Source organism: Nanorana parkeri, unplaced genomic scaffold (assembly GCF_000935625.1).
Source record: "Nanorana parkeri isolate BGI_ZX_2015 unplaced genomic scaffold, ASM93562v1 scaffold156, whole genome shotgun sequence".
Lineage (NCBI taxonomy): Eukaryota > Metazoa > Chordata > Amphibia > Anura > Dicroglossidae > Nanorana > Nanorana parkeri.
In genome coordinates, this window is record NW_017306424.1 from 232871 (window position 1) to 249945 (window position 17075).

Here is a 17075-nt window from a genome sequence, read left to right on the forward strand (position 1 = left end):
TACTTTAATTCCAAGGGTCTTCTGGCCAATCTAGTGATGTCACTGGTCATTCCTCTTCTTTCCGGTGCTGGTGGTGAGTGGTCCTTACTGCTGCACTAATTATGCACTGCAGTGATATTCTGAGCCCAGTCTACATAATGACGGGTCCATGACACACATTGCTCACAGGAAGTGTTACTGGCCATCATTCAACCCAGAAGACTGAGGACATCTTGTGGTGCATAAGAAGTGCTGCAGGGCACAGTTCCTGATTAAAGTTTTGCTGCAAAAGCTGCTTTTTTATTTAAACTATCACATTTTATTTTTTTAGCTGGAGTTCAACTTTAGTACATTTGAGCCACAGAATAAGAACAAACATTCTAAATAAATGAGTGTCAGAAAAGTGTCAGTGTCAGATTCCTTATCTCTCGTTGATTTGAGTCAGTGACTCGGAAAGCATTGAACACAAAGTTTCAGAATGATAGCTAGAGAACTGGCAATGACAGACTCCATAATTCTCACATGACAGGGTCCCTCATAGTAGTAGTTATAATCATGTTAGGCTATAAAAGCAGAACTTACCTGAACTGCGCTGTTGTTAGATCCTGTGGGCCAGTTTTATAAAGATATCATAGTGGCTTTCTGCTGATAGATTTATCCAATCCCCTTCTTTCTGATCATTAAAGTGGAAATGCTGGGGGAAAAAAGCTACATATTTCCTGGTTTAGCTAGAAACTTGGAACTTTGACTTCCTGTGTAATCTCCTTTTTTTGTGCACGTGAATGAACAGTATGATGTTACCAAGTTAATGACCAAAAAGTGGACTGGAGGGTTAGATGTGACATTGGATGTTGCAAAGCTAAAGTGGGGGAGTAGGGTGTCACCTGTCTGGATTTGCCGTATGGCAGGGGGGAAGCAGTATGATGGCAAGTGCTTCCAGCAGTCTTCAACTTTTAATAAAACCCCCAAGGTTTCCCTTTTTGGCCCCGATGTTGCATCAGGCAGTTGGATTGGGACTAGGACTGGAACATATTGGACTAGAGGATGAGACAAAGACAAAAAAATGGATCTTGCATAGAGATTGCAAGGAAAGTTACATAATTACACAGAACACAACAGAAAAAAAAAATTTGATAAGATTTTCTAGAGGATGGATCCTCCCTTTTGATGAAAATGATTGCCCATAGATCAAATGATCATATAGTGCAACTGTTTCTGGAAAATACTGATGAACAAAAAGTTGCGCTGGGAGAAACAATTTAGGCAATGATTACCAGCTGCAACAATGTGTAACAAACCATGAATCCAATACTATGCTGATATGTAAACTATGCCTGTGCAGTGAATGAGATGATAAAAAAAGAAGAAATTATAAAAACATAAGTATCTTTTGTTCACCCTGTGTGTCAATCCTTTGTGTAAACTCTGTGATATATTTCTGTGGGTGAGTGGCTCGCCAGAAAGGTTTAAAATTGCTACACTTAGCAATTTTCATTAGAGGCACCTTTCTGTTTCCCTCCCCACTGCTGTTTCTAACAACCCCAGCTGACTGCCAATGCTGCACCTGAGGTGCAAGAAGGGTTAAACGGAGGGGAAGGAGAGATTGGCGTGCAGCTCGGTTTTGGCTTGATGCAAGGAGTGGAGACGAAATTTGTACCACAGCGTAACTAATCATTGAGAGACTATCCCAACTCTATCCACCTTTGGCACCCTAGGCGAAATCCAAGAGGACAGTTGAGTACAAACTCCCCTCATAGTCTATCAACCAGGGACGGAGATGATACACAGAACGGTTTGAGTCTATGGGGGTGATTTACTAACCTAAACACACGCACGCACCAGGTGTGTGTGATTTTCACACAGCAAAACGTATTTATCAACCAAAAAGTCTCTAAAAGCATATTTCCACTAATGCCATATATGGAAAAATCATGCACATGATGCATATATAATGCTGCTTCACAGTTTAGACAAAAATGGTTAGCTAATGCATTTACATTCCTGCATTCATCAACGCAAGCAACATAACATAGAGCTAATTTACACCACATTACCTTGCAATTCATTGCAGGGCTTTGCACAACACACCTGCTGGGTGTGTACACACTACAAAGGTGTTTCGATTCCTCCCATAGATCATGCTGGGAGGGAACACACTACAGAGGTGTATACACGTTCATGGTGTGTTTATAAGGTTAGTAAATCAACCCCTATATGTCTGTACAGGGACTGATCGTATATGAGGACCCTGCCGGATTTCATTTGACACGGAATTGTTTTTCTGGAAGATCCTGATATTCCTGTCATTCTAGGGGGCTTCCACCACCACTGATACCCCTTTTTTTATTCATCTACATGGGCTTATTGATCACTGGTCACTTATAGGCTATAGCTTGTACATATTAGCCTTAGCCCATGACACTAAATGTTTCTTAAAGTTACAGAATTCACATTGCAATGTATATGAGAGAATATTGATTCATGTTTATTTGTTCACGGAGTGGAGTTTTTTGATGTTTGAAAATAAATAACTTGCCCACTTCATTTATATACATACTCTTTGGTTTGAGTGGAGGAACACAGGCGAGCCACTCACCCACAGAGATATATCTCAGAGTTTACACAAAGGATTGACACACAGAGTGAACAAAAGATACTTATGTTTTTATAATTTCTTCTTTTTTTTATCATCGCATTCACTGCACAGGCATAGTTTACAACTGTTGGTGGAATTAAGTTATTACTAATACCTAGCGCAACATATGAGCATAGTATTGTTTCTGGAAAATGTAATCAACATATTTTGCTTCCTCTGTTTCTGACTAACTACTTTTTTCTTACACTTTGTTTTTGGTTAATGATTTTGTTTAACACGGTGATGAAGCAATGGTAAAGCATAAGAGGTGGAAGGGAGCAGGCCAGAGCCAGTGACAGTGGGAGGGTGCAGGCCAGGGCTAGTGAGGGTGGGAGGGAGCAGGTCAGAGACAGCGACAGTGGGGTCAGCAGCCCAGAACCAATGACGGTGGAATGAAGCAGGCCAGAGCCAGTGACGGTGGAAGGGAGCAGGCCAGAGCCAGTGACAGTGGGAGGGAGCAGGCCAGGGTTAGTGATGGTGGGAGGGAGCACCATCACTTATGACATTGGGAGGGAGCAGGCCAGAGCCAGTGACGGTGGAAGGGAGCTGGCCAGAGCCAGTGACCACAAGATCTGGCTCACAATGCTGGCACTCCCGGCCTCAGTCTGATTTTTGGAGTGCAGGCGGTGGTGGAAATGTAATATTAAAGGAGAACTATGGGGTCAGTGCTTTTCTCCATAGTTCTCCTAAGGGTAACGGGAGGACACAAACTAGCGTCCTCCCGTCACCCAAAGCTCAGTATATAGCGAGCTACAGCTCGCGGTATACTGAGACGCCGCAGCCGGGACGGATCCCGACAATACTGTCTGCGTGAGTGACAGCTGACTCTGCCTATCTAGAGGCAGAGCCAGCTGTACCCACCCCCTCCCCCGTCCATTCCGACAGTCAGCGTTGGAGGATCGGACAGGGGAGGGGGAATCCCTGCAGGGAGCCGTGAGTGACAGTCACGGCTCTCTGCAGGCACAGGATCGAGAAGTGAGCGAGCGATGGTATGTGTTTGCTCACTTCCCAATCTATTGAGCCAACGTGTGACAGTTTCATTGTCACAGGTCAGCTAGAACTATGAGGCTGAGTGATTTTCACTCGCCTCATAGTTCTCCTTTAAGATACAGTAGGTCCCCAATTAACCATCCCTGCAGTGACATTTATTTATTTTGAATGAATGTATAACTGAACAGAAGAGTTTTTTTTTAAATATATGGCTTTAGTGTTCCAGTTACATAACTTTCACATTTTCATCACTGTATTCACTGTAGGAAAGAACAAGAGAAAGATGAAAAGAAGAGGAAAAAGCTACTGGAGCAAGCCAAGAAAGAGCAAAGAGAAAAAGAAAAGAAGGAACAAGAGATACGAAAGAAATTTAAGGTGCACTTATAAACTGCTTTAACAAGAAGAAGAATTCTGTGTATACAAACCCAGAATAACTAGGAAAAAAAAGAGAATAATTCTGTGTATACAATTCCGGGGTTTTGGTGGAAAAGGGTACAGTAGTTGGAAGCAGAGTAAAGTTGCCATAGTGTTCTTTAGTGCAGCATAGAGACTGGATAAACTTGATCTGGGAAATTAATTGCAATCACTTTTAAGTAAAACTACAGCCAAATTATTTTCATATCTGGGTCCCCTTTGAGAAGATCCCCAAGTCCCCCCCACACACACACACTTTTTCCCCAATGACATACAGTAACAGGAAGTGAGCCCAAAGTAACAAAGTGAGAGCAAATGCTACCTTTGACCAGGGAGAGCCCGCAACTTCCCACAAGGTCACCGCTGCCGCCCTCTGCGCTCTGCCGCCCCGAGGCCTGGCCTCGGTGGCCTTGTGGGAAATCCGGGCCTGCCTTTGACAGTTGTCACTGGAACAACTGTGCTGGGATTATTCCGGCTGTAACTGGTGACCACATTAAGGGATTTCCCTTCACCTATTGTTCTGGAGAAACACAAGAAGTGAATGTTTATTTCCCCAATGGGAACACAGGATATAAAACAATAAAAAATTGAACACTTTGTGGCCCTCCCATACTTCTTATTAGGGTTGCACAGATACTTTTCGAGTACCAGTGCCGATACTTGGCATTTTCATGAGAACTACCGGGGTTGCAGAGGTTGCAGCTGGGACCTGGCTCTGGCACTCCACCACTGTCCTGAAATCATTAGTCTGTATTGTTTTAGAAAAACTGTCACATGGCAATAAACAAAAATGTATCAGTACTCGTACTTGTAAGCACTGGGCAAGTACCAGTACTCGTACTCGCAAAACTGGTATCTGTGCATCCCTTTATTTATATTTATAAAAACAAAATCCTACATTAAAACAGAGATGTACAAATCCCAGGAGCTCCGTGTGCTCCTTACAAATGACAGCTGCCTTCTAATGTTGCATTTTTCTCTGGTCTAGTCTTGGAGCTGGAAAAGTATCTGTACTTCTACTTGTACCGAGTACTGTACTTGGTATCTGTGCAACCCTACATCTTATGCAAATGTTGACTTCTTGAACACTAGAACATACATATGCTCCCCTCTGTGTTATCAGGATGAGGAGATGGTAAAGGGTTTTTATTTCGATCATGAGTGACAATGCTGCTCCTTCATAGATACAGTACGGCAAGTGAGTGCTGTCAATCTAGCACAGCAAGTGTGTTACTGGCAGGATCACCAGGTGAAAATAAAGTCAAAATAGCCTGAAAAAAATAAAGAATGCACATTAGCGCACTGGTAAGCTGCAATATCTTGAGTTTGAATACACATTATTGGTTATGCTCTTTATCTCCACAGTTAACAGAGAAGGTTGAGGTTATTCATCATGCCAAGGCCTGCATGGACCACAAAGGTGGTAAAAATGAACTCTCTTTCAAGAACGGTGATCAGATTGAAGTAATACGTGTTACTGATAACCCTGAAGGAAAATGGCTGGGTAGAATGAATGGAACCTGTGAGTATATGTCAAGTCATCCGTTTATCATCAAACTAACCTAAGGCTGACTATACAAGGCTCGAATTTGGCCTGATTTCTATTAAATCATCTACAATTCATGTCAAGGGTGGCCCTGTTGGGGTGGAAAGTTGTGGCCGCAGCCAATCAGATGCAGTCGTTATTCAGCTATTCAGACAGCTGTGAGTCCTGCGGCTTCCTGAATACAATAGCAGGTAGGGAAGACTACTCCATCTACGCTATTTGGCATGGATGAGGGAATCTATTCATTTTTTTTCTTTCAACCCACAGACTGATCTTCTGTTGGGTTTTTATTGCTGTCTGTGTTCTCCGCTGGGAAGATTTACTCTCCCCATTTGTACTGGTGACCATTGTCACTGAGAGAGAGAGAAACTGGAAATTAAACATTTTTAGCTGTCACCAGAACAGAAATCGAGGGAAAATCTTCCACTGGGGACACTTGTTCTAGTGACAACTGTGTAAAAGCTGATTTCCCTTGTTTTTCAGAGATTTCCTGCTACTTTTCATTGTGCTTACAGGACAGGAAGTGGAGGTCATTCAGGGACACCAAATAAAAAAACTGACAGTGCTTTAGCAATACTTTAGGGATCTATTCATATTGTTTTCACAAACTTACACAACTTTCACCCAGATTTCAAATTTCTTATGGAATCTAATCAGAAAAATCAGGGAATCTTGCATTAAGCATTAATAAGTAGACCCTGAATGAGCGAATGTATAGTCCTTTCAATGTTTTTTTAGATACCGTTAGTATAAAAAAAATGATATACTAAGGAAATCTTGTTTCTGATTATAGTTGTAATTACATGGGAGTAGCCATATTTGTTCATTACACACTCATCTCTGCCTCACAAAAAAGTGATTGCACTGAGCCACTGGGAGCTCCCCCTAGTGGCTAATCTACAAATCTCAACATTTGGCTTTTCCTTCTCCATCACTAAAACTTCCTTGATTCATAAAGGCTGTGACACACTGCACGCGAAGCAGCGCGGAGCGGTGGTGTGCTGCCTTCGCGTGCAGTGTGTCATGTAATTTTCTACCCGACACGTCAGCTCGCGAGAGCTCGCATAGTTAAGCGCGCCGAGATGAAAAATGTAATCTTAAGCCAATCGGCTCGTGCATATAAACCCACACGTCACAATGCAAACTCCATCCGCTTGTTACGCGCGAGCCGATTGGCTGAAGATGCTATCAATTATCTGGCTGCGTTACGCTCACACATTGCATGCGAAGCTCCGTGCCTGACAGCTTTGCTTCGCTCTGCACGGCTTCGCATGCAGTGAGTCACGGGCTTAACACATCACCTCCAAGTCTTCAATCCCAAACAACCAATCAGACATCATATTTTTTAAGTTCGGTACACAAAGGTTTTGCTGAGCAGTTGCTATGGTTTCCTGTTCTTTGCATGTCTCCATAATCAGTAAACCAATGTTTTGTTGGAAACAGATGCAGATGATATTTGGAAGGCAGAAAGTGTGTGTGTGTGTGTGTTATTTCATAAACTAGCTGGCCATACATTAGTCTTTTTTCTCGTTTAGCTCTGTCACTGTCAGAATACCTGAACTCCAATAATTTTCTACGCTGCTCCTTCAACAAAAAGTTGATTGAAAAATGTACTTTTATTAAATGAATGGATGCTCATTGGGCCACACACTGCTCGAATTTCATCCGAGTTAACAGGACTTATCTTCTGAGTCCCCTTTGTAATAATAAGCAAAGATTTAGACATCATCATTGCCACATACTTCTAAAAGATTGGTATAGTCCAATTTCGTAATGCCACATATAGAGGTTTTACCCTTACAAAATTGTTTTATGTTTTCAGATGGTTACATCAAAACAACAATGGTGATAGTTGACTATGATTCACTAAGGAGAAGAAAAACAGTAACCAAGCCCACTCCAGTGAAACCAGATACAGACCAGGATATTTATGATGATGTTGGAGAGGATGATCCCACCAGCAAGTAAGAACCACAATTTAAAGCTCTTACTCTTTGATTCACTAATCATACATGAACTCTCCTCTAAGTTATTTCAATGAAGATTCAGTGCTGCTGGAGTCTCAGGTGCTGTGATCTAATGAATAAGGTATATTTCTGTACTGTTCTGGCTTAGTAGAACTCCAGGCAAAAAAAAGCTGATCAACCCTCACAAAAGTATGGAAATGGTACCACACCATCAGTGGCGTAACCAGAGTTATGGGCGCCCGGGGCAGAATTTTTTTTGCAAATATTTGTATTATTTACTTTACTTTTAGGGGCTTCAGGGAATATTAGGGGGCCAAACAGACCTCTGATATTTCCCTTTTAAAATAGAAAAAGAGATTGAGAACACAGAGTCCTTAATCTCTTTTTCTGTATCCTCTGTTATCAATGAACAGGAATCCTCTGAGTGTTCCTGTTCATTGATAACATGGTATGTTTACTATAACCACAATTATGAATGAACAGGATCGGATATAGATCACTCCCATTCATTCATAATTGAGGATATAGTAACCATACCATATCCTCAATTATCTACAAACAATCACTGATCGCTGATCACTGAGTGTATGTAGCCTGCTCTCCTCTCTGACACACACTGTCACAGGAGGCTGAGTGAGCAGAGCGAGAGGAGAACCCAGCCTCCTGTGACAGCGCTGTCTCCACCCCCACACCGCTCTGTCGGACTGTGATAGGCGGCTGAGCGGTGTGGGAGGAGAGACACCGGCCGCTCAAGGCGGTCTCCTTCTGCAGCGCTCGGCTGGCTGTCACTTTTTTTCCTCCCTGCTGGGACAAAGAGCAGCGCCCGGCGGGGAGGAAAGAAATCAAGGCTGCGCCGACAAAGCGGCAGGAAAATGGCACTTTCGGCATTTAGCCAAAAGTGCCATTTTCGGCTGGCGCCCCCCTTCAGCTTTACGCCTAGGGTCAGTGCACCGGTTGTTACGCCACTGCACACCATGTACCATGGTTAAGGAAACATGGCTTTTGAACAAACTCAAATGGATTTGGGTGAATTGTGTTTGTTTTTATTTCAGCCTATATGTTTTTAAGCTAATTTCATATATCTGTTTTTCATAGATATACGAGGGTCAATCAAAAAGGTAATGCCCCCATGTCTGTAATTTGAGACCAATTAGAGTGACTGTGAATGTTCATGTATAATGTTATAGTGGTGTCCTTATCCATGAATCTGCGGCTAAAACAATGAGCTGTGATTGAATTTCTGGTGAAAGAAATCCATAATTGGCTAAAGAATGTTAATAGTGACGCTGTAATGGACATTAGCAATGTGCGACATTGGGTGAAGAAGTTTTAAGAATGAGAAACTGAAATTCCACTACAGTGTCCCCATAAATTTTCTTTAGCCGATTATGGATTTCCTTAGGTGTGCAACCCTAATATCTGGCTAATAATCGGCTAAAGAATGTTTATGGGGACTCTGTAGTGGAATTTCAGTTTCTCATTCTTGAAACATCTTCACCACATTTCTAACGTCCACTACAGCGTCCCCATAAACATTCTTTAGCTGATTATGGATTTCCTTAAGTGGGCAACCCTCTTTCGCCAGAAATTCAATCACAGCTCATTGTTTTAGCCGCAGATTCATGGTTCTAATCACTCAATCTGAAAAAGAAAACCATACATTAGTGGGGTAAGGACACCTCTATAACATTGTACATGAACATTCACAGTCACAGCTCCTTGAGTGAGGGATTGTAGTAAATATGCAGTATTTAAAGTGCTGCATAAATTGCCAGCCCTCTATAAATACCTATAATAACTAAGGGGTCTATTCACAAAGCTGCCGAAGGATCTGGCCGTAGCTTCGGCCGAAAGCTGAGCAATTGGGGTAGAAGTGATGTAGCGAAATAAAGCTGGCCTGGGGGCAGGAAATATACATCGGGCCATGAGCCTTAGATAATAAAGCCTTAGGTGTTTGCATATTATGTACAAGTTTATTATGTACAAGTTTACATATGCATTCCACCACACACAAAGCACTGAATATGGCTCATTATTGAATAAGGTGTATGTCTAAGAACAGTAATACATCTCAACTGTCTTTATTTTCTCTCTTATTTCACAGATCTGTCGGAAACTCGTGTAAGTATAATATGCTTGTATGAAAAAGCCAGTCAACGATACCACTCATTACACAACTTCGGGTATAGAACCATAACATGAATGGTAGAATGCAAGCTGATAAGGTGTTGGCACTGCTCCACACACAGCTTACTGTTCCTATCTATAGGGCGCAGAAAGGGGGAACTTCATAGGGGGTTTCCACGCACACCAAATGGCCTCCAAACACAGAGTTTAGTGTCCATGTCCTCATTAGGTGTGGCTTTTTAAAAACCCAGACGTGACTTTTATAAGTTCCAGGCACTGGTTGAGCAGTTCCAGGCCATAAGCATATATCCTTCTTCTGGCATGTTTGCAGTGGATAACATGAGTGCTGGATGCTTTTCTGTATCTGGTTCCTGCATGTACAAGCTCCATCCAGCTCTTCCAATTGCTATTTCTTGTGATGTGCTCACTTATATCCTAAATTGAAACCTGTCATCAAAGACATATGGGGGTTGATTTACTAACCTTATAAACACACCAAGAACATGTATACACCTCTGTAGTGTGTTCCCTCCCAGCATGATCTATGGGTGGAATCTAAACACCTTTGTAGTGTGTACACACCCAGCAGGTGTGTTGTGCAAAGCCCTGCCCTGAATTGCAAGGTGATGTTGTGTAAATTAGCTCTACATTGTGTTGCTTGCGTTGATGAATGCAGGAATGTAAATGCATGAGCTAACCATTTTTGTCTAAACTGTGAAGCAGCATTATATATGCATCATGTGCATGATTTTTCCATATATGGCATTAGTGGAAATATGCTTTTAGAGACTTTTTGGTTGATAAATACGCTTTGCTGTGTAAAAATCACACGCACCTAGTGCGTGCGTGTGTTTAGGTTAGTAAATCACCCCCATGGGGTCACCATTGATGGTATATTTTTGCAAATATTACCTGTCTGTGTCAAATTGCAATCTTGAAGCACCCTAAACGTCAGCCAGCTTCAAATCTTTACCCGATGCATAACTAAAGATGTTCAGTCTGGCAGCTTTAAGAGGAGTACGGACTTTGTGTGCACTGCCTGTTACTCCCCTTTTCCTCTGTGCTGTCAGTTAGAATTAGGGTTGCCACCTTTTCTTCAGGCCAAACCCGAACACTATAGCGCTTCACGGCAATTTGTTTGTACAGTATAGGAAACCCGGGTTGTACGGGTGAAACCCGGGTTGTACGGGTGAAACCCGAGTTGTACGGGTGAAACCCGTACGGGTGGCAACCCTAGTTAGAATAGCAGTGTCACTCATCCAGCATTGTCGGATAGTGGCGGTGGTGTGGGGTTGAACTATCGGACAATGCTGCTCAGCAAAGCCTTCATAGTTTTGAATTGGACCAATGCTGCTCAGCAACACATGCCCAGATTTGAATCGGACCAAGTAAATTGGGCATTGGGTCCCTTTGGGGGTTTAACAAGCTTCTTCATCTTCCGCTGAGACTTCTTAAAGGAGAACTATGGGGTCAGTGTTTTTCCCCATAGTTCTCCTTAGGGTAACGGGAGGACACAAACTAGCGTCCTCCCGTTACCCTAAGCTCAGTATACCGCGAGCTACAGCTCGCGGTATACTGAGACGCCGCAGCCGGAGCGGATCCCGACCTGGACGTCGAGATCCGCCCAGCTGCGTGAGTGACAGCTGGCTCTGCCTATCTAGAGGCAGAGCCAGCTGTACCCGCCCCCTCCCCGTCCGTTCCGCCAGTCAGCGCTGGCAGATTGGAGCGGGGAGAGGGGAATCCAGCCCCTCCCCCTGTCACGGCAGAGAGCCGTGACAGGATCGAGAGGTGAGCGAACCCGGTATGTGTTCGCTCACGTCCCAATCTACTGAGCCGACCTGTGACAGTCTCATTGTCACAGATCGGCTAGAACTATGAGGTGAGTGGAAATCACTCATCTCATAGTTCTCCTTTAATGGACGGGGGAGTTGTCAGCTGAAGAGTCTTAGCCCTAAAGTCAAGGAAGTAAGCCCCCAAGTTATAAAGTGAAACCAATTTTACAGATAAGGGTTTCCTGGCTAATAAAAGTAATAACATCTTGTAGAAATATTTTCAATGAAAATAGTGTTGAGTTAACGCTTGATATTTTGTTTGCCTAGTCTTCCCACCTCCACCAAGTAATGATGATGATGACATTTATGATGGAGTTGATGACGATCCCCCTGACAGGTATGTATTCTGTGTACATTAGCAAAAATAATGAAGCTGCCGCTATATATAACATTTTGATAACTCAGCACAAGATAGTTTTTCCTGTCATTTGCTGCTATTGCAACTAGTCAGGTGTATGAAATACCAGATATGGTTCATTTTTGCATCTAGTAAATACTGAATTCTCATGTTTCTCAGAAACTCCATCCTAAAGATGTCTTGCAATTCTCTGCTCTGCGTAAACTGCCAAGGAGTGTCACTTCTCCTGCTGCATACTCTATAACATTAAAGGTGAATTCCAGGCAAATGCTAGATTTACCACTGGGCTGTACTTCAGTCCATCCAGCCCTGAGTTTTACACAGCCTCATAACACAGCAAATACAGATTTTCTCTACTGCAGTTAATTAATACAGCTCTGACACCTGCCTGTCCTCTGCCTGTGACTGGACCGTAAGCTCTGTCACCTCCATGTTCCCATCCTGTGACTGGACCGTAAAAAAGGAGCAATGAGGTCATTTCTCTGCTTTTCCTTTCTGTAAGCATGTTCCTTATTAGCTTGTGTGCACTGCAGCACACCTGACCGGCCTTAGTCCTGCCCCACCTACCCAGTGTCACTAATTAGACTGTTCATCCCCTGCCCTGAGATCTACACAGTCCTACCAGACAGCAGAACCAGGTCTAATTTTCCTTTAATGAAGTTAAGCAGTACAAATAGGTCACCTATCTGCTTCCAACTTGTGATTGAACAGCAATGGAGCAGCAGTACACTAATAAGCTTAACCCTCTGCTCATACTACTCTCTCCTTCAGTCAGCATGTTCCTTATCAACAGGGGCATGTCGCACACCTGATTGGCCACTGGTGCTGCCACTCCCTCTCCTGCAAGGGAGGTAACCCACATAGCAAGGATAACTTGCTACAAACTTGTGGCAGGGTGAAATTGTAATTTTTGTTAACTTGCTGCACATATTCCTGGCAAGTTGTAGACTTGCAGAACACTTGCAGCACAAGTTCTAGTAGACACTTTTTGAATTTGTAGCAAATTTGCTTGGCAAGTCTACAGCAAGAGTCCTGCAGGTCTTAGCAAGAGTTGTGCAACAAAATTGTGAAGCTTGGCAAGTCTGCAATAGTTTAGCAAGTCATTTTCAAACTTGCAGCTCAATTGCTTGCTATCTGGGAGAAGGCTGATACCAAAATAAGTGTAGATACATACACTAGCCATACATAAAACTACATGTACATGTATTCATTTATTTCTGTGATGAATACATAACTGAACTGTGTTTTTTACATTTGCCTGGACTTCAAATTTGAGTATATGATAACTCCAGCCGGAAAGTGAAACTCCCTAATATGGGACAGGTCAACAGGACTCAAAAACAGGCTTGCCCATTACCCTCCCCATGAGATCTAAGAAGTAGGAAGTGGTTGTACCTGTTTAGGAAATGACTCAGTTGGTTTTGTATTGTTGCTAAATCACTTGAAATGTGAATTTCTGAACTGAACGGTGCACTCTACACACTGCAAAGCTCTGTACCGCAGGAGGAAGAGAGAAGCGGCACCTGGTCCTGGTTTAAGAAGCGGAAGGGGACCCAACTCAAGCAGAAAAATGTATCCGAAAAAACTGAGCCTGAAGATAATGAAGAAAGCGAGTTTGCTTTGTAAGATGATAAAGCCTTAAAACTGACGGCACCTCTGCTTGCAGCAATCAGGCTGCACTAATTCATTGATATAACAATGCTACTGTTCCCAATCAATACGATCCAATCTGCCATTAATCATTTGCTTCTCTGTCAAAGATTAACCAAATTCACCTGATCACTGTCTAACTGTAAGAGTGACTCAATGCTGTTACAACAAGGGGAATTTTCAGGAACAGGGTGCCACATTCCAATAAGAGAGAACATGTTTAAAAAACAGGATAAGGGTGTATGTATAATATATATATATATATATACAGATTAGATATCTGCGTGTTTACCATCAATTTATGAGAAAGTACTTTTGTTTGGAGCAGTGACATAATTTAACCTCACCATCACCTAACTGGTTACATAGTTACATAGTTAGTCAGGTTGAAAAAAGACACAAATCCATCGAGTTCAACCTTTAGAGATACGGAGAAAAAAAAAAGAGAAGAAAAGCCTAAACAGAACGCTATGCCCACAGCTACCCCCTGTTGATCCAGAGGAAGGCAAAAAAAACCTATAAAGCATTGTTCAATTTGCTCCAACAGGGGGAAAAAAATCCTTCCTGAGCCCATAATGCAATCGGATATTTCCTGGATCAACAATCTCTGATGCCTAATATACCTAAAAGAACTCAATATCCAGTAATATTCTGTGCATTTAAGAATACATCCAGATGTTTTTTTTTTAAAACAATTAACTGAGCTAGCGAGAACTTTACTTCCAAGTCATATTGCAAGGAATCTAGAGTTTCTATATCCTATGCTTATAAGAACTAAGAAGCCTGGAATACCTGGGTGTATGTTGGTTAACCTGATCTATAGTTAAGTTGCAAACTAGCAGTTTTGGATGCACAGTGGGCTTTAGCCTCTGCCCAGGGGAATCTGATTGTCTGCATTCTATTTCAGATGATCATAGTATCTGTATTGGCAGGGGTGATGAGAGATGAGGTTTAGCACCTCAGAGGTGGGGTTTTGTGCCAGCAAGGGGTGGGACATTTTAGCACTGCCTTAGCTGACACAATAATATGGAATGCTTCTGGAAAGTAGCTAGTCAATAGTAGTAATTTTGATTGAGCAACTATAGGCTGCTGCCGACCCCACTGATTCACTATCTGTAAAAATCTGGAAAGTGCAGAATATAATTTTTAAGCCAAACCTGCATTATTGTTGTTATTGGACAATGATTAATACCAGCTCCGTGAGCATGCATGATTTTGTGATAGTTAGGGAAATCCTTTAGATGAAGATCAGCAATTGGATCATTATTTAAAATGATTTTCCATTTTGTTTTGTCAAAAAAACTTCCTTAGTATCACATCTGGGATATAATAAAGGTCATTAAAGAGACCCTGTCACCAACTCAGAAAAAGTAAGGTAAAAGTACATACAAATTTAGTGTTTTAGATGCTTATTTGCAGTGTTTTTCCTGCAAGTACAGAATGAGATAAAACTAAAAGCAAGCTATATATTTTCCTTCTCATTTACAGCTTACTGGTGTTTCCAGTGAAGGGTACTTTTAACACTATAGCATTTAAAGGCATTGTAGTCAACTATGGGCTTCCAACCTTGTGGCAACGGATTGGGGAAGGTCCTTTTCTGCTCTAGTATGACAGTGCGCCTGTGCTCAAAGCCAGCTCCATAAACACATAGTTTGGTGTGGAGAAACTCAATTGGCCTGCACAAAGCCTTGACCTCAACCTTACTGAAAACCTTTGGGATGAATTAGAACACAGAATGTAAACCAAGTCTTCTCATCCAACAACTGTACTTGAACTCACAAATGCTCCTTTGGTCGAATGGGCACAAATTCCCACAGGCACTCCAAAATCTTCCTCAGAAGAGTGGTGGATAGGACTGTGATAGGCGGCAGAGCGGTGTAGGAGGAGACGCCGGCCGCTCACAGCGCTCTCGTCCTGCAGCGCTCGGCCGGCTGTCACTTTCTCTTCTCCCCGCTGGGACATAGAGCAGCGCCCATCGGGGAGGAAAGAAATCAGGGATGCGCCGATGTATCGGCAGGAAAATGGCACTTTCGGCATCATGCCAAAAGTGCCATTTTTGGACGATATGTTTCGGTGGCCGATATATCGGTGCATCCCTAATTATTATACAGGATTTATATAGCACCAACAGTTTGCGCAGCGCTTTACAATATAAGGAAGACATTACAATCAAAATACAATTTAAGACAAGATGATAAGGAGGGCTATGCCCCTGAGGGCTTATAATCTAAAAGGGAGGGAAGTAAGTGATACATGAGGAGGTAGCTGTGTGGGGATGAATTGTTTGAGAAAGTGATGGTTCAGTGGTTAGGTCGAGGTGGGATAGGCTTCCCTGAAGAGATGAGTCTTTAGTGATCGCCTAAAGGCAGTCAGAGTGGGAGATAGACGGACAGGTTGGGGTAGAGAGTTCCATAGGATAGAAGGTCTTTTGGAGAGCATATTGCATAGGTAGCGGAGGGTTCTTTAGGTTTTAAACAAAACTTTTCAGTATAACATCTGACCTTCAACTTTCTATTATCATTATTAATTTAGTAGACCAACAATCGGTAACAGCATTTTATTTCTCATCTATTCTAATATTCACTTACTGTAACACATTTCTGTGATTATACTAACTGTGATGTGTCAATATTGTAATGACTCTTCCTCTCCTGAAATGTCTGTGATTTTTTTCTGTTCTAATATAAATTATCTATATAAAACCTATATGATTTGGAGTGGTAAGTGCAAATATGACTGATATCTCTGAAGCAGATCTAAGATATTAATGCAATCCACCATGTTTGATACCTGTCCAGCATTGGAAACTCTTAGCCATTTACCAACCACACCATGCAACTCTTTGACAGTATCAGGGCACAGAGAAAGGATCTCCAGTCAAGCTTTGCAATTACAAGATATAGATAGCATGGGGGGATGAGCCACACCATGAGTTGCATGGTGTTGCTTGTAAATGGCTGGCAGTTCCCAATGCTGATTGCTGGACAACCAGAGAGCAGACAAATGTCACTCGTGGTGCTATGCATTTATCAAGGGCCATGCATTATACGGCTGTTTAATGTTCATAGTGTGATTCTATGGTGAAGTTTCCCTTTAAGCAACCCATAAATGTTTCTGATTGTGAACCATGTTAGTTACACTTGCCATTAATCATTTGTTAAGAATTTGCTGTAAAATTCAAAGGGAGAGGCGGTTAGTACAACTTGAAATGATGTGTACAACTGGTAATCCAAGCTGTTTTCTTTTTATTTTACAGGTCAAATTCATCCATGCCTGGTAAGTGACCTTAAGAGCTGCGAAAGCCTAATATTTGCCTGTCACTAAACTATGCATTGTGATTTCACTCTATCATAGTAGCACACACAATAGGGTTACCAGTGCAGTCACATTCTCAACATTCCCTTGTATTTCTCTTGATGGGGGAGCAAATGCAGCCACCTACCAGTGTCTGCACGCCTCTTCTTTTACAAATATAGAGCCCCAGTACTCTGAAAACCAGCTATGCTTTATTACAGAATACACGGACCACATTTGTCATGGTCACTCTCTATCCTATCTATTCCTGCCCTTCCTGTCT

General features: G+C 42.3%; 1 protein-coding gene across 1 annotated transcript in view; it reads left to right on the forward strand.

Moving 5' to 3' along the window:
• The window catches only part of FYB (FYN binding protein), a 64922-nt gene that overhangs the window by 31895 nt on the left and 15952 nt on the right, over window positions 1-17075 (forward strand). The window contains exons 6-12 of the mRNA XM_018554388.1: window positions 3871-3979; window positions 5384-5540; window positions 7387-7528; window positions 9636-9652; window positions 11758-11827; window positions 13339-13470; window positions 16755-16774. Coding sequence (XP_018409890.1) covers window positions 3871-3979; window positions 5384-5540; window positions 7387-7528; window positions 9636-9652; window positions 11758-11827; window positions 13339-13470; window positions 16755-16774 — 647 coding nt within the window. The remainder of the gene's footprint in view (window positions 1-3870; window positions 3980-5383; window positions 5541-7386; window positions 7529-9635; window positions 9653-11757; window positions 11828-13338; window positions 13471-16754; window positions 16775-17075) is intronic.